Source organism: Solanum dulcamara, chromosome 3 (genome assembly GCF_947179165.1).
Source record: "Solanum dulcamara chromosome 3, daSolDulc1.2, whole genome shotgun sequence".
Lineage (NCBI taxonomy): Eukaryota > Viridiplantae > Streptophyta > Magnoliopsida > Solanales > Solanaceae > Solanum > Solanum dulcamara.
Genome location: NC_077239.1, coordinates 18,979,835 through 19,006,859, shown reverse-complemented (window position 1 = coordinate 19,006,859; position 27,025 = coordinate 18,979,835). Strand labels below are relative to the sequence as shown.

Below are 27,025 nucleotides of genomic sequence, written 5' to 3'. Positions count from 1 at the left end.
CAATGAAATTTAATGCATGCATTAGCATGCTTAAAGACTCAATTGTCCCTCAAAAGCTTTTTTACATAGTTTCCACCACATTTGTGGAGGACGTTTTTGTAAATAAATAATTTTTAAAAATATTATGCAATGTATGCTATTTTTAATACACCAAATCAAACAATACATAAAAAATAATTAATGCAAGCATTACTAATACACTCTATTTAGCATTATTCTTATACACTTTACCAAACGACTAATACATTTATATTGCATACATAATTCACTTTTAAAACAAGTGCAGATTTATCATAGTATTGCTATGCATTGCTATAAATGGTAATAAATAAAAAATATTACTAAAATTAATAATTATTTAATAAAAAAATACTCATTCAGGTAATTTTTCCTAGCAAATATTTACCTAGTTGTGTAGTTTTCCTATAATTATGTCATTATATTTTACAAAATTGGCTTATGATTAAATTTTAGGCCCAATAAAATAGAAGGCCAGTACCAATGATCTTAGTTGTAAAGTTTTGTCCGGCTTTAAAAGGTCAGCATCTCAGTCCACCTAAAGAAAAGAACTCACGAATTTCCCTCCCATTTGATGTTTGGTGAGGAAAATCAAGAATAAGGGGACACAGAGAGTCTGAAGAATTGGATTTTAGCAGCAGCTCTTCTATCTTCTCTCTCGCAGAATTGAAGGGACTAGAAAATGGCTAAGCAGAAGAGAGACAGAAACAATCTCATTGCTTTGACTGGAGCCGCTGCTCTTGTAGCTATTGCGGTCAACTTTGCTATCTCCGCTACCAACAATAAACATCGAAAGAAAAGAGGTTCTTTTGCTTTGCTTGCTCCTTTATTCTAAACAAATTTGGGAACTAATTCATAATTATTCCTTATGTTCTTCAAAGACTGGGGGTAATAATTTGGGAATAAAAAGTCTTTCTTTATTGAATTGCAGATGTTCCAGGCTCAAAAGTTCGAGTGAACCTATCTGCTTCCGAAATTTTGAAATTGGCAGAAAGCATAATTAACAAATCGAAACAGGTTCATGATGCTGTTGCTTCAGTTCCACTTGAAAAGGTACTTATTGTGTTTAATTGTGCCTAGTTAGCATATGGGTTGTCCGTTTTATTCTAATATTTTGTCTATATCATCTTTCTTGGTTAGCGTATTAAGGTGACTGTTGTTTTGTCATGAAATTGAGAAGTCCATTCACTGGACACAAAATGAATGGACTTTGTATTGTAATGATTCTCAAGTTTGAGGTATAAATTTATAACATGAAGATCTTACACTTGAATCTCTGCTGCAACACTTACTATGAGTCCTTCTGCTCCAACTTTGATGGGTAGAATTGCACTCTGTTGTACATGACAACATATTGTTGATGCTGATGCCAGTGTTGTCAATGGTGCGCTTAAGCCCTGAAAGTGAGGCTCAAAATGTGTTGAGCGCTTTGCCTCGCTTAATGTGCGTTTCAGTGTTGTCATCAAGGTTCTAAGGCATATTTTTGCATGCCAATGAGCTTTTTTTAAAGAGGCGATACTAAACAATTGATATTTCACTTTGTCGTAGTTTTTTTTTTCAATTTCTTTTTTCATATATTATTCATTCATGCTTATAATTATTAGTCTTGGACTAAACATATATATTTGTGTTTTTTTCCCTACTGTGCCTTTTTTCATTAAAGCTCACACTTTATTTGCTCTTTTCTCTTAAAGAGACCTTAGAACTTTTTTGCTCCTTTTGTTTTTGACAACACTGACTGATACATATATATCAAACTTTACCTTAATCAAAAACAAAAAAAAAGGACTTTGGTGGGTAGGTTTACCTACGTGCTTGTGGGTTGTAGGCTTGTAGCAAACTGCCCAGTGGATTACTCAAGGGATGCGTAAGCTTGTGGAGACACCATGGCGGTTAGTCTTCCTTAGGAGGCTATAGAGAGTTTTTTTTATTCCTTTGTTTCGAACTTCCTGAAGAACTCCATTCTATCTCTCCCTCGTTTCATACAAAATGATTCTCAACTTTGAGGAGTAGGTTGAATTTCAAGTTTGGTTTTGGTACTTGTAGAATTGACATTCAAATTCTAGGAGGCTTGGCATGATCACATCATTCACTAATATTTAAAACATTTAGGGGAATTACAATATCCAAAAGTCATATGACAATGGCTCCTCTTTTCCCTTCTATGACTATAATAATCTATTCTTTAAATCTTGTAGGCGACTCATACTTATGTCTATTCTTACACTTTGTATGTCTTGACTATTGCGTTGAGGGGAATATTCAATTGTTTAGGCTTCTACATCTCGGTTGCTAGAGAACTATTCACTAATTCTCTGACCACTCTATTTGTTGTGTAATCCACGAAATTAAGTATAATCCACCATGCTGTCTACTTGGTGATATCTGTCCCAGCGTGCTTCCCAACGCCAGAAAATGGACAAGTTGTGTCTGTAGGCCTGTTAGGGAGCTCAAAATTGTCTCTTCTTACCTCTTCAGAAGTTGCAAAGGCAAGACATGAATAGAAGGGAATGAACTCAAATTCTATTACCTCTGACTTTATTCCTGGTCGGAATCTTGCCTCCAGTGAACTCTTAATTGTGTCTGACAAGGTTAATGGGGGTGAGGAAGTCCTGGGAAGGGCTGTGTGTGTGGATTTAACCAGGGCCTTTCATTAGGGGATTTCATACTATATCAATTATACATGTATATTAGACATTGTAGTGTCTTATACAATACACTTCTGATATTAAAAACTGAGAATGGCTCTCTCCCTACCTTCTCTTTCTCTCTCTCTTAGCTCAATCTGAGTTAGTTCATTCTGCAATCTCAAATTTGACAGAGAATAATTATTCACTCTCTAACCATACCATTTGTCGTGAAATCCATGAACTTATCAAACATTTAACTAATGGAACTTTTATATCCCGGAAGATTTTTCTAACTGATACAAAATGCAGTATGCAGACTATGGCTAAGATATTGCTTATATGTTTGGTACTCAGTTATGTAAGTGCAACAATAAAACTGCAATTTCGGCAGAGGGCAATCACTAGTTAGAATTGATGGAATCTTGAGTGATTATATTTAGGTGGATGGCTGCATAAAGCCCCATCCAGACCACCTTCTTTGATACACTGATTGAGGATTCAGTTGCAAACCTATACTATGCCCAAGTGTCAAAGTACTTAAGTATGGTATTCTATGTTTAATTCTGATTAAAATTTGTTAATATTTGTTGAGTTCAAATTCATCATGTGAAGAGGGAAGTATCTCATTTAGCTGACCGTTGGGCTAACTTGGGTTCTAGGTTGCAGTCTTGTAGCCTAAAACTAGTCTTTAGCTCTCTGCTTACTTTTTTGGATTCAATCAGGGGTTTGTTTTTTCTGGGGACTTATCAAATATTGCTATTTATAACTGTCCTGTGCATTAAGTATTGTGCTTTATGCTTTGATCTGATAATCATTTCTCAAGATGTGGCCGAATTTTTATTTTTAAATTTGTAGGTTGGCTATGTAAATGTGATATTGCCATTAGCAGAGTTGGAGGCACAGCAGTTCCCATTGATACAGTCATGTGTCTTTCCTAAATGGTTATCAGCTTCTGAGGATGTACGCAAAGCTAGTGCTGAAGCAGAGAGAAAAATAGATGCTCACATTTCAGAGTGCAGGTTCTGGAATTGCAAATTTTTAACACTTCTAGTTCTTTTCGCGAATCTTTTAACTGCAAATGCCTCTCCTACTTTCTGGTATGTTGAAGTAGCAAAGAAACTCTGCTTGGTTCCGAGTTTGATCTGCTGAAATGGATTTTGTTTTCATTTGAGGTAGTGATAGTAATTTGTTGAAATCAACTAGCATGGAACTAAATTATCAGGAATCATCATCCACATTTCATCTTGACCTTTCAAACAACATTTGTATTGACCTGGGATCCTCCTGGTCATTAAGCGGACATGATAAATGTGTATCTTTTTAAAAATCTCAATTTCCACCTTCCATTGTCATCAAAACTACCCTGAATCCTCTATTCATTGTTTTATTGTTTAGCTATTATTAGACAGAAACTTAAATTTATGATCTATCTCTAGCTCATTACCTGAATGAAATTTTCTTCCTTTACACGTTTATGCAAAATCATGAATTTAGTGGCTTGTACTGCATAATAGCTGCCAAAAAACATTGGTAGAAATATTTTTTTCCAAAATGTAAATCACATCTGAGTCTTCTGTGCATTTTGTATGTCCAAAAACTAACTGACATGCCTAGAAAACTAAGGTACAGTTCCTTCAACAAGCGCTTCATGCAACATTTTATCTAGGATGCCCAACTTACCATGCAGAGTCTTATTTCTAAACTCCTGTCCATAAACGCAAGTATGTCTGTAGCTTACATCTGGCAACTATCTGCTGATGTAAAATCATAAGTCATAGTTTGTTGGGCATTAATTTAAAATTCTTAGGACTACTTCTCTGTCAAATTTTGCCAAGAAGCACTTGTCCTGTAATTAACTAAAATCTCCAAACTTTTCTTTATATGACTTCAGGAAGCGCGAGGATGTGTACAGAGTTGTCAAAGCTTCGACAGTAACAGGGGAAGGATTGAGTACTGATGCTAAAAGCTTTACTCGGTTCCTGGTATGGGGCATGGGCTGATTTCTCCCCTTATTTGTTTTTTAATGTACACTGGCATTTGATCATTTATGACTTATGTACTTTTTCCGCATTCACTCAACCTTTTGGTGTCTTAGTCTTTCTAGATGGTTACTTTGCTTTTATTCTAATTGAGATATTTCCAAGGCTTGTATTTTTTAAAACTGTTGTTTAGGTTTTCCAAAGTTACATAAGCTGCTCACTTTGTTGAGGGTTGAGAAATAAAAATGTATCTGAATAGTCAGAGCTACCTTTGTTGGGAAGTGAAACCTTCAGTCTTATGCTATTAAAAGATAGAGAACTAGTTACTCATTCCACTTCTGGACTATATAATGGAGATTACACAAGTTTTAATATTTTACTTCTGCAGGGATAAACTTTTAATTTTTTTTTTCTCTGCAAATATATTGCTACTAGTTTTTTATTGAAAACTATTAGAAAAGCATATTTTGTTTCTTCACAATATTGATACTCATCTTATATTCAGATGGGTTTTCTAATATATTCATAAATTTGATATTTCAAGTGTTAAAAAGGTCTATTTCCCCAGGACCTCTCTATCATATGCGTCTGTGTACACTTCCAAAAGTTCCCTTCTATCCGTGAAATTTTTCAGAATTTGGTTTTTCCTAGTTGAAGTTGTGATTTTTTATTTGAAGATATTCTTTTCAAATTTTTATGGATTAAGATTCAGTGACAGGTTCGAGAATTTGAAAGGAATGGTGTGAATCTGACCTTATCTAAGAAAGAGGAGTTACAGCGTTTAACAGCAAATATAGACGATCTAAGCATGCAATACATTCGTAATCTGGATGATGATTGTAGTTTTCTACTTTTCACTGACATGGAGCTAGAAGGGTTACCCCCTGAGTTTCTCAAGGTAAGATGCAAGACATTAGTCTTCACATCCATCTCCCACCTGATACTTTTATTAGTCTGAATGCACAGTGGAAATTTATTGCCTTCTATTTCTGTCCTTTTCAATCATCATCACTGCATGTTATTTAGTATGATGAAGTTGCAGAGGGGCAATCAATTATCATATTGGGATGTGTAACTTTTACGCTCAGACAAAAATTGATTTTGGGTGGTTATAATAATCAATGTCATCCTGCAGTAGTATACATTTCATATGCATTTAAACCCTAAAAAAAATTAGCTTGGTTTGTGTGAGAAATTAGAGAAGGGAAGAAATATATTGACAAGTTGATGATTGAAGGATAACAAAGCATCTATTTGTAGCTATCAATATTACAGAAACGATATTTGTCCAAGTTGGGACAATATTTTACTTAAAAACATGACACTTCTAGTTCTGGCTTTAATATTCTAAGACTAACATTTCACATTCCTTAATATTCAAACATGCCAACTCAAAGTTAAAATGAGAAAATCAACTAGAGTTTTTTGATTTTGAAAACATAAAAAGCAAATTGTCACCGCAATGGTCACCAGAGAACCTGCAGAAAGTCAGTGGAAAAGATCTAATCACCGAGATCCTGCTGGAAAGTTCAGAAAGTTTTTAACACTAACATATAACATTCTAAATCTTTTAGCGTAATTCTTCATGAAATGCATTTCAAAGCGACTTAGAATTAAGCGCTTATGTTGGCTGCATAAGTTTCAATCATATTCACTTCGGAAAGCATTTTACTTGATTTAAAAAAATCCCTTCAAAGAGCATTTCCTGATGCTCTTCTCACTGTTGAATCCATGCAGAGCTTAGAAAGATCTGAAGATGGTAAAAGAAAAATCATTTTGAGAAGCCATCAAATTTCACCAGTGCTAGAGCTTTGCAAGGTTAGTCATGCAGAAATTATGACATGAGTCCATTTTTTGCTGAAAGGCAATTTTGTGTCACAGGAATATGTTATGTCATTGCACCTAATGTTTGATTTTTTAGACTTTACACGGTACATGTTGATTGTTTGGGACGAGGCAGGAATTCACGTGATGCAATCGATGCAGTGTTTCCTTTAGGTTCTGTATAATTAAACTGTAACTTCTCTTTTTGTGTATCACCAGTTGAACTGTTCTCACTTGTAATCCAAACATAGTCTGGTTCATTTAGTTGAACGTATGGAGCTTCTTTGTTTGTTTAAAGTTAAATGGTGTTAGAAAAATTAACACAAAAACTTCTTTTTAAAAAATGAAAGCTAATGTAAACTAGTTATGATTATTTCATAATTTTGGGGAATGTTTCAAAAAGCAATCCATTCCTGTTGACTAACTCACATCGCTAAGTACCAACATCATGACACTTGAGAGAAACAGAAAATACTACTAATTCAATTCTCAAGATTAGGTCTAATTGTGTGTGTATATATACATATTTTTTTTTTGGCATAGAATGGAACATGTGAATGAGGACACACACCATGGAATTTGTATTTAAAGAATGTCGAAAGTTCCAAATCCGCATGCAAAATCTTCAATGTTAAGTATTTATACATAATTGACCTTTTCCATCTCTTTGAAATCTTCCAAGTCATTAATCTTTTTTCGTTGTTACTCCTTGTCACGACCCAAATCTGGCACTCAGGCTGCGATAGGGCACCTGACGAGTTACTACCCATTAGATGAACTCCGCTAAGGTAAACTTGTGGAATATACTAAATAAAGGTAAGTGTGGAAATGTAATACAAGTACTACATCTATCCATTAAACCCATAAAGTGGCTAAGTCATGGAGCTACTATATTTGAATACAAAGCATGAGTCACAGCTCGTAAAGATGCTAAATCTGTTAAAAGTTGAATTAGGTGCCATGATCTAATGGGACTCACTCACTCGAAATGCACTGAAGGAAGTTCCAAGTCAGGTACCAGCCACCTGGTTGCTGTCTGTTCCCTAGTACACGCCCAATCAACAAGCAGCGTGAGTATAAAGACCCAACAAGATCTTACCCCTGAGGAAAGTCTTAGAAATCACTGAATGCATAAAAGCACAAATAAGCAGTACATGTATAGGAATAATTTACATATACTGTGCTAGATCAGAGATCATGAATACAAACAAGTTAGGCATGACAATACTGAATCTGAAATCTAATCATGGGACATGATAGTTGATAAGTAAATGTCCATGTCTTATCCCGTCTTCTAGAGTGGGGATAATGTACCCACGTCTTACCTGGATTATTATTACTCTAGCATCTACCTCTGACTGAATATCCCATAGGGCCAGGCAGAGTATGCTCATTTGAAGAGATGATAAAGTGGAATAAACATCCGAGCAATATCATGACCACTGGAGAAAGGCGAAATTGTCTATTATAAGTCAAGCTCAATAGCTGCCAACAAGAAACTGTGAAAAACAAAAGAGAAAAAAGAGAAAGAAAAAGAGGATTAGAGAGGGCTAAGATCAGGTGTAAGGGTCAATACTTCGTGTTTCATTGATGACAGAAGCCTCAAGCTTAGTGCTGTAATTGGCTTAGTAGATTCTGTTGTGGGTTAAGTTTTAGGTATCCCAGTTTATTGGAAGCTCAAATGTTTTTGTGAAGAGAAAGGTTTTGTGTGTGAATTATATGAATAGAATTGGGGATTTTCAGGTGGGTGTTCGGTGGAGGGTCTACTAGCTGAGGGAAGGTGGTGATAATGGTGGTGGTTGTGATGGTAGTGATGGTGGAGAGGGAGGAGGTGCTAGTGGTGGAAGAAAAGTGGGGAAGGGGGTAAATGGATTGGGCAATGAGGTGGCATGCCACGTGAAAGTGGTGGCAATGCCATGATGATTGCACGCGGGAGGGGGTTCCCCGTCTGGCACTTTTTACCCTCATGGGAGAGCAGCACGGCCGCACATTCCCGAGCCCGAGGTTGCACCCATTCTGCGCGCCGTTCATACATCTTGGACATATTTGAGCTACTTGTATAATGGTAGGGGTATTATTGCATTGAAAGTGTAATGGAGGGAAAATATGATCCTTTCGCATAGTAGAGGGGCAATTTTGATCCCTTTTCCTTCTAAAAGTCCTCTTTCACGAACTTTTAGGCCCTAAACCTCTATCAACACCTTCAATAGGCTTTGAGTTTGGATTGTTTTGATGTATATGAGTGAGAAATAGAGAAATTAGGAATAGGAGATCACCAGTTTATATGGAAAAAAGGGGGAAACTTTTCGTGTTCAAGTGTTCTGTCCGGCGGCTGAGTGGTGATTATCTTTTTTTTATATAGGTCGTTGGCAATGATCCCAAGGTAGACATTGGAATATCCAATGACCTGTACTTGGCCTAAATGGCTGTCAGCTGGGTCTGTTCAATTTTTTAAATTTTATCTTAATATAATATAGACTGTTGATTAATAACTGTCCATTTTCTTACCCAAAAAAGCAGCACATTTGTGGGCATAAGCTGGTTTTTTAACCCATTTTAGGCGTGAATTCTATTGTTTATCTCCAGCCAAGCTGGGTTTATGTGATGCTGTTAAGTCCTTACTCAAAGTTCAAGTTCCTGACAAAAATACCGGACTATCTTTTTTATTGGTTCAGTCTTTAAAGATCTCTTCAATGCTTTTCCTCCTAATTAGTACCTCTTGAAATAGGGTCTCACTTTATGCAAAAATGTTACTTCTGAAAGTTCTTTGTCGGTAGTCCTTGATACATCCAAAACATTTGTGATTTAGAAGTTGTTTGTCTTTGAAGGTGGGATCAACCAGAAGAGCTGTTGCTGTTTCCTATGGGCACAGGTGTGAAGCCAATATTACTATCCTTGAACAGCTGGTAGGAAAACCCAGAAATTTGCAGTTTTTGAGCTTTTGTGAAGAAAAACGTTGACTTGATACTTGATAGTCTTAGTAGGTTTATTTATTAAGTACTGAATGTAATATGAGCTTTTACTTAATATGTTTGGTTGTCACTGAAGAACATTTTTTTCACTGAAAATGCTGATGATTAAGGGTGTGCTTGGTATGGAGGAAAAACGTTTTTCCAATTTTTCTATGTTCGGTTGGCCAAAATTTTTGGAAAATATTTTTCTAGGAAGACAAATTCCTTAAAAATGAGGAATTATGACTTTCCTAATGGAAGTAGGGAAAACAAGTTCCACAAGTGGCATTTCACATAGATTGTGTTCTCCCTACCCTCCAACACATTTCATTTTCAACCCCACCTCCATAGTTCCCATCCCCACCCCCACCCCCACCTCTCATAGTATTTGTCTAGATTATATGCAAATGCTTTTAGGATAATATTTTTGCTTACATACCGAACACAAGAAAATAAGTAAGAACCAACTTATTTTCTTGGAAAACATTTTCCAAAAAAATATTTTCATGGAAAATACCGAACACACCCTAAGATGAACTTATTGTCAACATAAGTTCCTGTTGATTGTTGATTAACTGACCAAAATGTACTGATGTGCTGCCTTCTCCTATTTCAAATTCCAGTTAATGTTCATGTTTACTGTACCATTTCAGATTCAGTTGCGTCACAAACTTGCTAGATTGCTTGGATTTGTAAATTATGCCGACTATGCCACCGATGATAGAATGGCAAAGTCTTCCTCTAAGGTTGGTGCAAATTTTATTGGTGATTGATATTCTTTATAGAACATGGATAATTGTCCCAAAGAAGAATACACGACCTGTTGACTCCTGTTAGGAATGCATGTCTTTCTTAACTCTCTTCCTTCAGTATCATGAGAAAAAAAAAGAGAAATTGAGGGAAAATACTGCTTGATTATTCCTCATGTCATGGGGGGTTAAATAGCTGTGTACATGTTCTAAGAAAGGAGAGTGATAGCCTGTTTTCCCAAACATCTAAAGTGCTTTTCAAAAAAGTACTTTTGGTGAGAAACAATTTGTGTTTGACTAATTAATTGTAGAAAAAAAATATTTGACCAGCAATCAGTGTTTGGCCAAGTTTTTAAAAACATTTTTCTAAGTGTATTTTCTCAAAAAAGTACTTTTTGGGAAAAACTACTTTGCTTAACTTCTGAAAATAGCTTCAGCTTCTCCCCAAAACTTGACAAAACAACCCACTTTTTTAAAAATAAGCACTTTTGGCCTCCCAAAAGTTTGGCCAAACGGACTATACAGTAAAAGAGGGAGGAGAACTCAACTTCTTGGAACTCTAGTGCTGTAGCGGGAGAAAACTCGCCTCAGAAGGATATCAGTGGCTCTGATACCATGAATATTTCTTGAAGAAACAGAGTCTTCTTTGTAATTTTTGATGAATTTCATCCCATGAGAATGGGTACTTATACAATATATCCCATGACTAAATAAGCAAACAACTGTCTCGAAGGATGTTTGCCTTTGTGCTAAAGAAACTCAATATAATTGGGTAAAGAAACCATCCAATCATTCAAAGTAGGATCCTAAGGATTTTGTGCCAAAAGCTTCCACTCCAAGTCAAGTAAATGGAGTAGTGAGCTGAATAGAGTTTTTCCAAATAGAGAGCTGAAGATAAACTGACAGTGTTGGAAAGTTAGCCTATTTGACGGAAAGGTCGCCGGGATAGCTTCTCAAATCACGGTGAGGGTATTGGGATGTCGGTCAACTGGTAGTTTGCAAAAAATATTGTGAAAAGTGGTTTAAAAATATCGGATCTGTCTGCTCTTCATCAACCAAAAAATGATGGAATTTTGATGGCAAGGTCAGATGGAATAAGTGATCCCCACAGACCGAAAATAGTGAAAAAGTTCATCAGAAAAAGGTCGCATAAACTCCAGAGTTCAATGCCGGTGGCACACGGAGGCACATGACAGGGTTTGCAACAGTTGGTTTTCTGGGATTGAGTCGCATGATGAAGCGGGGTCTCACTGGTATGTGCACAGTACTGACAGATAATGACAAACACGTCGGACAGTAAATACAACAACAACCTACGTGATGTGTACGTAGGCCTTACCCCTACCTTGTGAAAGTAGAGAGATTGTTTCTTATAGAGCCTCAGCTCAAATAAAGCATTTTAAAGCAGGTTTGAAAAGTAAATAATGTAGTGAAGAAACCATGTTGCAAATAATGTAGAAATGAACAACAACAAATAATACAATACTGAAGTAAGGGAAACAATAGATAATAATAATAATAATAATAATTATAATAATAATAATAATAAGAATCTCAAAAATAGTAGAGTTGAAGTTATAGGAGAGTAATAAGAATAGTAATAGGAAAGTAATAATAATAATACTGCAAAGGACAAACTAGACAATGCACAACTACCTGCTAACCGTCTATCTTAATCCCCGACTTCCATATATTCCTATTTAGGGTCATTTCCTCGGTAATCTGCAAATGTGCCATGTCCTGTCTAATCACTTTGCCACAATACTTCTTCGGCCTACTTCTACCTCTCCTCAGACCCTTCTTTCAATGTCGGACAGTAAACACACTGGCCTGAAAATTACACGGCGATCGAGTTTCTCGCTTGTATGTTGCTGGTTACTGCACAAAAACTAATTTTTCACTTAATTACAGGGACTAAATCATGCTATACTATATTTACCAGACCTAGAATATCTACAAGATTCTAACAACTACCTTTTCTTTCCTTTTAATAGTTTTGACCACTACTATATAAACTAGAGAAGGACGTTGCCCAAAATGTTAAGAGGTGGTGAATATCTCTTTTGTTTCACTATATGCAAAGACCAACAAATTATCTCATAGATTGGAATGCTTATTTCAAGTTTGCAAAATGAATTTATTCTTCTGTTCTCGTGATTTTGAAACTTCTTAGGTGTTTGAGTTTCTGGAGAGTCTCTCTGATAGCTTGAATGATTTAGCCTACAGGGATCTTTCAATGCTTAAAGCATTAAAGGTAACTTCAAATTTACAATATATCAAGACTTCAGAGTTCAACTTATGCTTGGTCTGCTTCATCTATATTCTTCACCTCTTGAAGATTTTTCTGTTCTGGTAATATAGAAGAAAGAGGAAGGTGAATCTCCTTTTGGCATGGAGGATCTCTCATACTATGTCAAAAGAATCAAAGATCAACAATTCCATATGAATTTTGGAGTAATTAGACAGTACTTTCCTATCAGTTTGGTTTTGTCCGGCATCTTCAAAATCTGCCAAGATTTATTTGGTAATCACCGCGAATTGTATTTGGTGCTGTCTTTGATCCTTCTTTCCTAACTCATCGTGCAAGAATGTAAATAATTATAGTTCTTTATTCCATATTAGGCTTTGGTTTCAAGGAAGTTGAAGGTGTTGTGGTTTGGCATCCAGATGTTCAGCTTTTTTCAGTTTCAGATTTAAGTTCTAAAGAACTTGTTGGTTATTTTTACCTAGATCTGTACTCCAGGTTATTCCAGCTCGATTGTTCTTCTACAGGTTTAATGTGCTTTCTTTATCAGCTTTATGGTAGAATATTTAAAATATGTTACAATTTGAACAGAGTAGGCAAATATGCTCACACCTGTGTCATAGCTCTTCAGAATGGTTTACTAAATAATGGTTCTAGACAGGTAACTGCTGAATGTATGACTTGCTTGATTCTAGCGCTTAGATTTTTACTTACAACATTTCCTTGAATCCAGCTTCCCGTGGCGCTACTTGTTTCTCAAATTGAAAAGGAAGTTGATGGTCACCCTGGGTTATTGCAATTCTCGGAAGTGGTTAATCTTTTTCATGAATTTGGTCATGTGGTATGTGACTTTCCTTTGAAGCCCAGTGCAAAATTTAAAAACTAGTCTAAATTCTGGTTGTTTCTCTTATCATGTTATAATGCAATTGGAGAGCAATGTTACTCTGGCACTTGCCTTCCAATTAAATACTATATTTTTTTATCTTAGCCTATCTTGCAAATATTATTTTGTCTAGTAATTTTAATTTTGAGGACACTCTCGGCCATTGCCAGCTAGGCGACTTGTTAGTCAAGGGGTGCACTGGATTCATTCCAAGTAACTACCACTGCCTTCAAAAAATGGTTTTACTTGGGTTGTTTCCATGTTAAATCATTGCTGAGCTGCCTTACTTAGCAATTATACCGATCATCTGCAGCTCTAACCAAAGAATTGAAGTATGCTGCCATGAACTATACTGTCTACATTGCTTTGATGGAGAACTACAGAAACAGAGCTGTACTTTTGACATTATCTTGTTAAACAGTTAAAGCTAATGAAAACTTTCACAGAGAAGTGCTTAATCTTATTCATAGTTGTTTATGTGGTTGGAGTCAAGAGTATCGCGTGTCAAATTCTGACACCCATGACATAGGGAGGGCTGATGAGGGCGGGTCAAGGAGAACGACTGATAGAATTCTTGTTAAGCAAGCTCCCTAATAAGGGGTCATATATGATATGACACTTTTAAGTAAATCCCACATGGAAAAAAGGAGAGAATAGTGATGTCCTGTATAGGATAGAACACAAGTTACATGGTACATGTGCTTTTAAGCTTGATATGGCATAACTTGAGACAAATTTATGAGGTCTTTTAGGCCAAAGTGAACAATAGGTACTATGGGCTTGGTTTTTGATAAATATGGAGTCAAATCTGTACTCTCACAGAAGGATTGTTGGGCAAATCTCAGGAAGGATGCTGAGTCCTAAGGGGAGTGTATGTGATGCCCATCAGGGCGAAAGACTGACAGATTCTGCACTGATTGACTTTTCTTTTTTAAAAGGAGTACATATGACACTTATCTCACATCAGAAAGAGAGAGAGTGATGTATTAATTATTATGTAAGATAAGTCAGAGCACAAATTCACATGATACATATGTTGTTGGGCTCAATGTGGTATTTCCCTAGGGGTAAATCTGTAAGATCTGTTGAGTCAAAGCGAACACTACGTACCATAGACTCGAGCTGTGATAAAAATTGAATGACTAGCCACATAAGTCCCAAATCTTTTGGACAAAGAACTCTTTTGTCCTCCTAGTTAGATTTTGCTTTTTGGTCCTTAAATTTCATTTGCCTTTGTTCATGCAGTGTTCTGTAGGGTGACATGCTTGCATAACAAGACCTATTGTAAAGGCAAAGTAGGGCAAATCCAAAGGGAAAACCGTACAACAAGTGACATGATTAACAATCACTTCTCTCTTTTTTATTCTTTTATTTTTTGTCCCTTTGTCCTCTTTCTTGCCCCTGCCTATCCTTTGCACTAGCTACACAATCATTTTTGACCCCCACTAAGAGCTTCTCCTTTGGGTGCGAATGGTTTCATATTTGTTAATTATTCTAAAGTTCATACTGATTTTCAATTAGTTTATTGCAAATAGCCAATATTAGACTTCCTTTGGTAGTTATAACTGTCTTTTTTTTTTTGATTAACAGATTCTTTCATTAATCAAAAATTGAAACATTACAATGCCAGGTAGAAGCTGACCATCTACCTCCTCATAAACCTACCAGTAGCCACTCTAGCATAACATTTAACTTTACAGAACCTAGAATAGCCAGAAAGCAAAGCAAACCATACATAGAATTAACTACACCTAAGGAAAATGATTCAGCATGTTCAACACGCTTTGCCAAGATGCAGTGTTCCTTCCTTGAATGTGCAAATGCATAGCTATGTCTTTACAGGTTCTTGTGACTGCTACTTTTCCCTTCTTGAACCTCAAAATATTCCTATCTCTCCAGATGTTGTAGACAACCATTGCAAAGGTGCATCATATAACTTCAGCATGAGCAGCTCTCTTCTTTGCTGTCTTACACACCCAGTCTAGTTCTTGTTGCCATGGACCAATACTTTTGTGAATCCCCAGCCACTTCAGGAGTCTGGACCAGACCTGGTGACTGTATGAACATCTGAGGAACAGATGGTCAAAGGATTCCTCCTCTTGATCACAAAAAATGCAGTTCATTGGTACTTGAATTCCAATCTTCTGAAGTCTTTTCACTGTTGCTAACCTTTGTTGTACTGCTAGCCACAAGGTGAACTTGAAACTTGGGTATATCACTCTATGGAGAGTGAGGTTCTTCCATGAAGCTTTAGGTATCTGAGGCTGCATAGCTACATAAGCTTTCTGAATCTTGAATTTATCACCCTGCACCATTCTTCCCAAAGTGTGTTGGATAGACCCTTGGAAGAATTGTTGTGTCATAAGATTCTGCTGACTATCGATAATCTTCTTCATAACCCAAGCTGCAGATTTGGGACTGATCATCAACTCCAAACTATTCTGCTTGATATAATAATAGTGCACCCATCTAATCCACAATATATCTTTCTTCATAGAAATGGCCCACGGGCGTTTTAAAGTAGCAGCTTTGTTCCATAACTTGAGGTCAATGACATTTAAGCCTCCTGTTGATCCTGGCTGACAGATCCTTTCCCATGCTACTTGTGATTTCTTTTAAACCTCACCATGACCTGTACAGAGATATGTTCTTCACACTGCTTCCAACATCTTAACCACTTTTTTTGGCAGTACAAAGATCTGTGCCCAATAACTTTGCATACCAAACAAGACAGACTTTATAAGTTGCAGCCTCCCAGAGTATGATAATAACTTTGCTGACCAGCATTGAATTTTAACAGTAAACTTCTCAACTAGTGGTAAACACTGTGATACAGTCAACTTCTTTGTGGACAGAGGGACCCCCAGATACTTGAAAAGAAGACTACCTTCCACATACCCTATACTTTGTATGATATCTGATCTGAGGCTTGGAGTAGTACCTGCCATGCAGGTAGAACTCTTCTCAAGATTTCCCTTCAATCCAGAAACACAAGAGAACTTATTAAAAGTTTCTTGTAGTAATGAAATAGAGTTCAAGTCAGCCCTACAAAACATTAACAGATCATCAGCAAAGCACATGTGAATCAGACCAAATCTCTTGCATCTTGGGTGAAAGTGAAACTGTTTATTCAAAGCTAATTGTGTCATTTCCCTGTGTAGGTATTCCATGGCAATAACAAGGAGGTAGGGTGACATGGGATCCCCTTGTCTTAACCCCCTTCTTGGCTGGAAAGGTTTTGTTAGTTCCCCATTCATTACCAAAGGAATAGGACACAGTTGACACACATTCCATTACCCAACTAATAAACTTGCGAGGAAACCCCAACTCAGTCATCATAGCTCTCAGAAATTGCCATTCGAGTGTATCATAAGCTTTTCTGATATCCACCTTCAACACACACCTAGGAGAGATCCATTTCCTAGTATACCCCTTGAAAAGCTCATGACTCAATAATATATTATCTGAGATGTTCCTCCCCTCAATAAAAGCTGACTGTGAACTACCAATCAACCCATTCAGCACCTTCTTCATTCTATTGCTAAGTATTTTAGCAACTAGCTTATACATGGAGGAACAACAAGCTATGGGTCTAAAGTCCTTCACCTTTGTTGGAGAAGAAACCTTAGGGATCAGAGTGATTGCTGTACAGCTCCAGGCTTTCATCATTTTCCCCTCTGCAAAGAATTGCTGCAAAGCAGCATACACTCCACCTTTAACCATTTCCCAGTTATTTGTGAAGAATTCAATAGGGTACCCATCTACCCCAGGACTTTTGTCATGTGGCATACTCTTTATTGCTTGATCTATATCCTCATTGGTAACCCCTTGTATTAACAACAACTGCTGGTCCCTTACAAGGCATGGCACTTGTTTGATTACCAGAGGGTTAGGACAGGCAATTCCTCAGCTCTGTCTCCCATTAAAGGGGAGAAAAAAGAGACAAATTCTCTTTCGACCTCCTTTGGATTAGTTAACTTGGTCCCATTCTCAGTATAAATAGAAGAAATAGTATTATGAGCAGATCTATTTTTCATCTGAGCATGAAAATACTCTGTGTTAGCATCTCCACTATCAATCCAACAATCTCTAGATTTTTGTCGCAGTACCTTCTCTTCCACTAGACTCCACTTTTGAATTTCTGCTAGCAAATCTTTCTCCTGGGCAAACAAAGTTTGATCAAACAATTGCATATAGATCTGGGCTTGCACTATCTCTAGTTGCTTTCTTGCTTGAGTTAGTTTTAGTGCATAAGAAGCCATGTAGGCATTAAGGTCCTTCAAATCCCCCTTTAATTGTTTCAGCTTCTCCCATAGATCCACCATTGCGTCCCCTCCTGCTTGCCTCTGCCACACTTGTTCTACTAGCCCCTTGAAACTAGGATGTTCCATAACAGTAGAGTACAGTCTAACTGGCTTATGCAGCCTAGGCTGCTGCATACAGTGGACCAAAGCAGGGGAGTGATCTGAGATTCCTGGTTTCATATAGTCAGCTTCAACATGTCCATACTGCTGCAGCCACTCTAAATTGCCAAAAACCAAATCAATCTTGCTATACTGTAGCAATTGCAGGTTTCTTTCCATAGTTATCCTCAGGTCGGACATTGTTGAATTCATCTTCGATCTCATCGTCCAGTTCCTCCTCCTCCTGAATAGGCCTAAATTGGGCTGGGAGGAAACTATCAAAGGTTAGGGGAGAGAGTCCATCCTATTCCTGTCGCCGGAGTGGCAGAGTCACCATTGTTCCCGTTGGAGCTGCAGTAGTCCGCTTCCTCGCTGTGATTGGTGCACGTTATTCTACCACGGCTTACCTACGCCAAGAGAAAAAGGAAAGCTTAACATGCACCCAATTGGTACTTACTCCTTATTTGCCAACTGTCTCGGTTTTTCTTGGTATAAAAGTGTATCAGCAGAGGCACACTCTTATCCTTCGTCAGCAGAAATATGCCCTAGATCTCTTGCATCGTGCAGACATGCTTGATTCTTGTCCTTTGGCCACTCTTACTAGTGGTACCGAGCTTCTCAAGTTGGATGTCACTTTCTAATATCGGTTTGATTATGTTAATTTTTGATACTATTATTTTAATAACAACCTGTATGAATGTCAAAAATGATAGTAGGATGTATTTTTTTTTAATAATATAATACTCTATTTGTTCCACTTTTTGATAAGGAAAATATTACTATTTGGAAGTGGAATAGATTTCTTTTTACCACAATTCATCAATACTAATAAGAGGTTAGAAGATGGCATGTCGACGTGCTTGCTTTATGCCGAGGGTATTTTGAATTTCAAACCTCTTCCTCCACGTGCCTGCTTCATGCCAAGAGTATTTTTGGAATTTCAATGTCTATGCTTTAAAGGTACTTTACAAATGGTTTTCCACAGATAGTTTGGTCCCACGGGCCACGTCAATAAAAACTTTTCCGCAAATGTGTCGTTTTTCTGGGACTGATTAAAAAGGAAAATGTGTCACATAAATTGGGGTAGAAAAATACATAGGGCCATTTTCGTATGATTTGTTGCGCCCATGCTGGCACGGGGCTTTGCATCTAGTTTCTTCATATATTCTAAAATGATTTGTAATTATAAAATATGATAATTTATAGATTTTTATCTAGTTTCTAATTATGTATATCCTATTTTAAAAACATTAAGAAACTGATATCGGAATTAGGACTGAAAATTAGAAGGTTTTGACATTCCATACTCCGGACCTCTTCTTTATTAGTGATGAAGTTTAAGATGACATCCCAAATATAGGATTTTCCCTATAAAATCAATACTAGCGAGTGATTAATCGTTAAGAAAAAATAGGCCAAATAAGCAGACTACATTTTTGTGATTTTTTAGGTCTAATATCCCTTTAGCCATCACTAAGTATAACATCTGAAAATTTTAGTTGCTAATATTGTTAGATTCTTTGTTGTTACCTATTAACAAAACAAATGGTGGATTGATAAAAGAAGAACTAAAATGAATCAGTTGTTTGGTAGATCTTGATGATATTAACTATCTCATATGTCGTCCTCCAACTGAATCTTTTTTTTATGAAATTATAAAATCATGGTAGAATGGTTAAACAAAAATGAAGTCATAAGTTGTCATCTGAAATAAATCTATACTATCTTATGCTAAGTTCTGTTTTTTAACATCCTTTGATTATGACTATAAGGTATTAAGCAGGTAAAACCCTTTTCTATGGTGTACTAGTTCAGTAATTAGACTGGTTTCGCTCCTCTAATATTATGCTCCTGTAGATGCTTGAATAAATATGTACTTATGCTCTGATGTTTAGCCTAAAATTGACGGGGCACCACTTTGTCAATACTTATCATTTAGCCGTGGTACTCATGTTGAAAAACTTTTACCTTAATTGTACTTCTCTATATTAAATATCATGCACACTCCCGGGTGTATTTTTGGAACAGCTACGCTTATTCTTACTCATGTATTTACTTCAGGTACATCACATTTGCAACTGTGCATCATTTTCCAAATTCTCGGGGCTGCGTCTGGATCCTGATTTTGTGGAGATCCCTGCCCTTTTGATGGAGAATTGGTGTGTTTTTAATAGTTTCCCCTTTATATTGAGCTTCTGTATTGTTAGCTTATGTCTTATAAGTTTGAAATACTTGTGCCAGGTGCTACGAAAGCCTCTCCTTGAGACTGATCTCTGGCTTTCATCAGGTGCTTCCACAGTACTTTCTTTTCATTCTCGACTATTTCAGTAGGATGAGACACTTGAATTATTTCAGATTCTCAGACTTGCTACTGTTTTTTTCTTCCATCCACGATTGCTGCTGCAAGAAATGTTCTTTTGAGTTATGAGAAGTAGTTCCCATTACAAATAAATGAAAATAATAAACAGTCACTTTGAGGAAGACACCAAAGAAACTTTCACGTTGTGCATTTACTTTTTACTTGCTTGTGTCAACCTTCATGCTAGTTGAACCATAGACTTCAAGTTTGACACACCAGTTTCAATTCAGAAACCATGCTTGATGTGAAAGTTATAGCAAACAAGTTTGGTAATTATTTTATATCAGATAGTTCGATTATGTTAATCCTCTATCTCAGTCATATGCCTTTTGTAGGATATCACAAAGCCCATTAAGGATGATCTTTGTAAATCACTTAAGAAATGGCGATGCTCCTTCTCAGCACTGAAATTGAAACAGGAGATCTTTTATTGTAAGCCTTTTTATTAACTTGCTAAAAGTTAGCAATTTACTGTTTGTTCTTCTAATCCATGAAAGGCTAATTTATTCTGTTCTTTGGGTCCTTTTAGATGCTAAAATTGGTAATTTGGTATTCTTCAACTCAAGCATGTATAACGTGATATTCTAGGAAATATAAGAATTTTGTCAGATACACTTGCTGCTGCATGTATTCAGAACTTGCTCTTGTCATGCATGCCTTATTAATTTGCCACCATTTCAGTGACATGTTTACCCCTTTCCACTTTTTTTCTCATATATTCTTGGGATGTACAATGTTACATGTTAAATAATCAGAAATAATCTCATGTCATCTATGAAAAGAATCACAAATGCCTATATGTCATCTCTACTTGCTCCAGTCTAGATTTGCCTTGCTTCTGAACCTGAGCCCATTACCCTATGTTATCAGAACCTGTACCCTTTCTGTGTAGGAGAATACCCAATTAAGGCACACTCTAGGATCAAGTTTCCTAGGAATACCCAATTAAGGCACACTCTAGGATCAAGTTTCCTAGAAATTCTTAGTGTGAACAAAGCAGGCACACCCAAACACCTTCAGAGGAACAATATATCTATTCTCACTCTTTAAAGCCCCTAGAGTCTAGAGGACTGAAAATTAAGGATTTGAAGCCGCATTCTATTGATAAGATAGGCAGCAACTAGAATGACATCCTCCCAGTAGGGTTTTGGTAGATTTATGGTAAACATAAGAGATCTTGCCACCAGACCCCACGTTGTGGGATTTCACTGGGTTGTTGTTGTTGTATAAGAGATCTTGCCACTTTCAAAAAATTCCTAATTTTCCTTTCAGCAATCCAATTTGTGTACTTATGTAGGGACATATAGTTTGAGATTATCCATTGAACTTCCGATAATACCAAATCTATTGTCCATGTATTATATGTCATTGCCAGATTTTTATTTTAGCCTCAAATTGAGTACAAGTCATCTTATGAATGACTGAAAGAAATAGAAGACCTCACTTTTGTCCTTCAATAGATACACCCAAGACATCCTAGTGTGATAATCAATAAAGGTAACAAACCACTGATTCCAGACAAAGAAACAGTTCGAGTAGGGTCCCCACATTATAATGGATAATCGTAAAAGGAGTATTATTTTTATCATCAGTCAAAGGGTAAAAGTTTCTAGGATGCTTGGCATATTCACAAGCATCACAAAATAAAGAGTAAACTAAGTTCTTGAAAACAAACTAAGATATAACTTTTGTAAAACAAAAAGGGATTGTTGCCCCAATCACCATTGCCACTAAGACTGTTTCTTGGTTGACATCCGTATTTCCTCCAAAAAATACTTGACCAGACTACAGTGTCTCGAGTTCCATCTAACATATGTAAGTCATCATGCAATTTACCACTGTGAATCCACTTCCTTGTTTGAAGATCTTGAGAAACACAATGATTAGGGAAAAACTCGGTGCTACAACTTAGTTCCTTGGTGATGGCACTAATAGATAACAGGTTAACAGAAAACTCATGTACATAAAGAATGGATGATGATGTACTATTAGGTGTACAGAGTACAGACAACAAAACTTGTTCCAGAAATGGGGGTTAGAGAGTCATTGGCTGTTTCTGAAATAATTTTCTTTTGGGACTAGGAGAGTAACTTTGTAAGCCTTTAGAGGAGTCTGCCATGTGTGTATGTGCCCAGTAAAGGCAGTACCCGATAAAGGCAATTGACGTTTGGCCAGGTGTTTGCAAAGATGTTGAATTTCATTTGAAGATAGTTTCTCCCAAAGACGTTTGCCTGGATGTCTAGCCAAACCCCTTGATGGACCTACACGTTTTCCTCCAAGACCTTTTGTTAGTTTGCCATGTAGTTTGCAGCACGTCTCCTTTCTATGTCTTTCTCTTAGTGTTATCAAAGGTGCACTTAAAGTGCACTCACGTCCTGAAGTGAGGCGTAGAACATTTTGAGCGCTTTATTTCACTTAATGTTCGCGTCAGTGTCTCGTCCAGGTTCTAAGACATACTTTTTCTTGCAAATGAGCGTTTCCTGAAGAGGTGAAGAGGCGACACTGAACAATTGATATTTTACTTTATCCTAATTTTCAATTGATGTTTTACTTTATTCTAATTTTTTTCATTTTTTTGTTATACATTATTCTTATTAGTCTTGGATAAAACAAATATATTTGCATTTAGCCTCCATTGTGCCTTTTTCAGTAAAACTCAAGCTTTATTCGCGCTTTGCTCTTAAAACTCCAACGGACCTTGGAGCTTTTTTATGCTTTTTGCTTTTGATAACACTGTTAGCTTTCCACAATAATCACAATGCAAGTAATCTTTATCAGAAGTGATTTCCTTTGTTTTTTCATGAAACATAGTTAACCCAGACTTTTTAATGGGAGCCTGATACAGATACAATATGACACCTCGTCGTCTCTCTTTGTGTAAAACATAGGAGTATGCATCCTGAAGAGAAGGAAAAGGAACTTTGCCAAGAACTTGAACCTTGATCTGAATCTGATCATACTCTTGGTTCAAATTGAACATAGAATTATAGACCCTTTCCTTCAACTAATTGCTAAAAAAGAACTATATCATCTGTACACTTAGCTTGGAAATCCTGATTATAGTCAATATCCTTCCATAAACCACTTCTAACAGCAAACAACAACATCATACCCAATGTAGTCTACAAATTGGGGTCTGAGGAGGGTAGAGTGTACACAAACCTTAACCCTACCTGGGAGGTAGAGAGACCGTTTCTGATAGACCCTTGACTTAAGAAAAATAGTCCAAAGCAGTTCAGAAAGAGAAATAATGGAAGTACAAGAAAAACAGAGAATGACAGAACAGTACTACAACAAAACAATATGATAGTTGAATTACAAGATCCAGTAAGCAGTAACAGAAACTGAAGGACAAGAAACTACAAGAGTAATATTACGATTACTAGCATGGTCGAACAACAAGACAATGCACTCCCACCTACTAACCTCCTACCCTAATCCGTGTCCTCCACAACCTCCTATCTAAGGTCATGTCCTCGGTAAGTTCAAACTGTAGCATGTCCTTTCTAATCACCTCTTACCAATACTTCTTCTGTCTACTTTTACCTCTCCTGAAACCATCCATAGCCAATCATTCACACCTCCGCACTGGGGTATCTGTGAATCTCCTCATGACTATGGCAGGGCGGTACGCTCTGCTCTCTCGCGACCCCTACTCTAATCAAAAGACACTATTTCACCAGGGATGATATTCTATTAAGTAAGGATCAACTTTAAGAGCTGCTAACTCCCACATGATGAAAAAAAGTAAAAGATCCCGAGATGAAAATGATCCAATTTGACCACTGTACATTGCTAACATGAGAGAGGCATATTTCGAATATAGAGGAGTGAAAGTTCCCAACAAATAAGACGTTAAACATGTAGTCCAAACTTTCCTAATGGATGTTGACTCCTGCCACTATGAGGGCATTCGTATGGCTTTGATGGATGAAAAATCTCCCATTTTTATGGAAATTTCACTATCTCAAGCTTGCTTCTTGCATCTTGTCCTCCACTGAAGCCTCTCCACCTTGTCTCATATATCCTCATTTCTAAGACATGACACAATCTCAACCTTGTCTCCCACCTCTAATTTTATCCTCCACTGAAGACATGACATGACACAATTTCAGCTTATTGAAGCCATGATCTTAGGTAGGAGGGTGCGGAGTATACAACTTAGGGTAGAAGGTTAGTAGGTAGCAGTGCGTTGTTCGTTCATATTGGTAGTCGTAGTATTGCTCTTGTAGTTTCTGGGCCTTCGATTTTTGTTACTACATGTTGTTTCTTGTTTTATCGTATTGTTTTTTTTGTAGTTTTTGTTCAGTTGCTATCGGTTGTTTTTAGTATATGTTTATTGTACTTCCGTTACTCCTCTTTGGGACTGCTTTGGACTATTTTTCGTTAAGCCGGGGGTCTATCGGAAACCACCTCTCTACCTTTGAGGTAGGGGTAAGGACTGTGTACACTCTACCCTCCCCAAACACCACTTTGTGGGACTACACTGGGTATGTAGTTGTTGTATACGGAGGTGGAGGGGTGGGCTCTGCACTCACCAGTCAGAAGGAAGATGTTGGGCCAATGACTGTTATCATGCTTAAGCTATATTAGCTGGGAATATATTAAACAAATGTTTTGGACAATTGAAGGTTTGTTAATGAAGTAGAGAAAAGCACAAACCTAAGAATTTGTTGCTTTATATTTCAAAAGAGTCACTTAACAGAAGTTTATATTCATCTTTTCAGGTCTATTCGATCAAATTATTCATTCAACTGAGAATGTTGATATTAATGGGCTGTTCAAGCATCTCTATCCGAAGGTATAATTTGTCACTCTTGTTTATTGGAGGAAAACTAATATTTGTGTGCTTAAACTCTTCTTCATTTCTTCAGGTTATGGTAGGATTACCGCTTCTAAGAGGAATAAACCCAGCTTCATGTTTTCCACGAACTGCTATTGGCTATGAGGCCACTTGCTACAGTCACATCTGGAGTGAGGTCCTGCTCATCCTTGTTTGTATTCGTTTACCTAACAAGTTTGTCATTCATGGACGTGTTCCTAAAGCCTAATAGCTTTTGGTACATGTTTTCTTTTCCTCCATTTACTCCTTCTGTTTCTTTTATATGGCACTCATTTATTTTTTGTCTATTCTAAAAGGAATGACACCTTTATATACTTCAAAATTCGTAACTTTGAACTTTCTGTTTACCATTCATGACATGCTCTTATGACCATAGAAATCTCATGGCATGTTTAAGATCATAAGTTCCAAGGACATTTTTGGTATGTGCTGAAAGTCTTTCTTTCGTTGTTAAATTAAATTCATGCCCAAAATGCATCACGAGCTACCTCATGTCATGCTTTCTCATTAATTTTCCAGAATTTCAGCAGAGTTTGGAATATAGATGTTCTATTTGATAAATTTATCAATTTCTCCCTAGGTCTTTGCTGCTGATATATTTGCCTCGAAGTTTCATGATGATATTGTCAACCTGCAAGCAGGCTTGCAATTTAGGAATAAGGTACCAAGTACATCCCTGAGATTACTCTCCATTTGCTTTACTTGGATTTCATGTTTAGATTGACAATATTTTGGCTGCCTTGTCAGTAACTTATGGTAATCCACTTAACACATATAGATGTCTGATTATGCCGGGATGGGTTAGTATTCCTAAAACCTAAGTGATAACATTGATAGATCGCTTTTTTCTTGCATGTTTAAAGACCAGAACTAGCTTTTGCAATAAGAGATGTAATTTTTCCTCTTCTTTTTGTGATTATCCGAGACACAAGTAGTCCTTCGAGGACATCCGATTGATAAACATCTGAGGTTCATGTCGATAGTAATCTAGGTTTTGCAACTATTGCAGCATCCGACATATCAGGTTATGTTACTTCAATTCACATCTAACCAACTGAATCCCTCTAAGCCACTAGGACTGCTGTTTCATCCACATTCAGCGATGTTTATCGATTAGACTCCCCTTCCAAGGGCCAGTAAAGTTGAAACTTAAACATTCACTGAACACTAGAGAACCTTGTCTACATGCAACTCCCCCATTCTTTAATTACGATTGCAGTATAAACCCCTGCTCCTTGAAATATTAGGGCCTTTCCAGCTATGAGTATTGAGTTTCACTTACTATTAAAGGTCTTTTAGTTTCATGATGAGATTCAATTTGAGGAAGTCTTCATGTTCCTTCAAAATGTGAGTGCAGTTTCTAAAATCTGTCGGGAAGATCTCATCCTAAGTTCCTTGATGAATGCTCATGCATTTTCTGAAGTAATGACATGAGAAAACTCTCCCTTTTTGGTACTTGAAAATATTCATTTTTTGATAGGTATTGGCTCCAGGAGGAGGAAAAGATCCCCTCGAAATGTTGTCAGATTTTCTTGGGAGGGAACCATCAATTCAAGCTTTTCTCAACAGAGCTGATATAAACTAGAGCTTTGTTTCACTTTTAATAGCAGGGTGATTTTTTTCTGCTCCATTCTGTAAAGTTTTTAGTAGCTGGCAAGAAATATACTATTTCCCTTTATGATAATACTCTAGGAGGAGAAACAAAAAAGACCAGAAATGTAATGTTGTTGAGCTGTTGCTAATGTAATGTTATTCTCCCTTTTTGAGTTTCATATTTATTTTTTGTATCAAATTTTTGAGAGGTCCAAAGTACAACTAAAACAATTTGCAATTGTGAAGTTACAAGGTATCATATCCTTGTAACTGTTATTTTGTAACAGAATAACAAAAGAAAGTAGAAATATTTTTTTCGAAAAAAATGTGGAAATCAGGTTTTAAATTTTCAGAAACCTCATGATTGTATTTGGTTGAATTGGCTTTACATATTTTGATCGTCGTAGTTACATTCTGAACTCAACACTTCAATTGTTATTGTACGATTGATACGACAAAACCAACACCATATAAGAGCCATTAGATAAAGGTGTTACAAATGTTAATTTTATATTACGGGGTATCTTTTGGACATGGCTGTTTAACTT

General features: G+C 36.7%; 1 protein-coding gene across 2 annotated transcripts; it reads left to right on the top strand.

Moving 5' to 3' along the window:
* Positions 1–531: 531 nt before the first annotated feature.
* On the top strand, positions 532–26,656 carry LOC129882459 (probable thimet oligopeptidase). 2 transcript variants are annotated; one of them, XR_008765769.1, is made up of 20 exons: positions 532–821; positions 950–1,071; positions 3,504–3,667; positions 4,540–4,630; positions 5,346–5,525; positions 6,365–6,445; positions 9,280–9,357; positions 10,056–10,148; positions 12,325–12,405; positions 12,513–12,675; positions 12,774–12,894; positions 12,988–13,057; positions 13,130–13,237; positions 19,744–19,841; positions 19,924–19,969; positions 20,377–20,473; positions 24,769–24,842; positions 24,916–25,015; positions 25,465–25,545; positions 26,365–26,394. XR_008765769.1 is itself a non-coding variant. In XM_055956757.1 (20 exons), exons 1-20 carry the CDS (start codon positions 701–703, stop codon positions 26,467–26,469), a joined length of 2,079 nt encoding a protein of 692 aa, XP_055812732.1. In that variant the 5' UTR covers positions 532–700; the 3' UTR covers positions 26,470–26,656. The 2 variants fall into 2 exon arrangements, 1 of the variants encoding a protein (XP_055812732.1); XM_055956757.1 differs by having other exon boundaries at positions 24,916–25,020; positions 26,365–26,656.
* Positions 26,657–27,025: the final 369 nt, after the last annotated feature.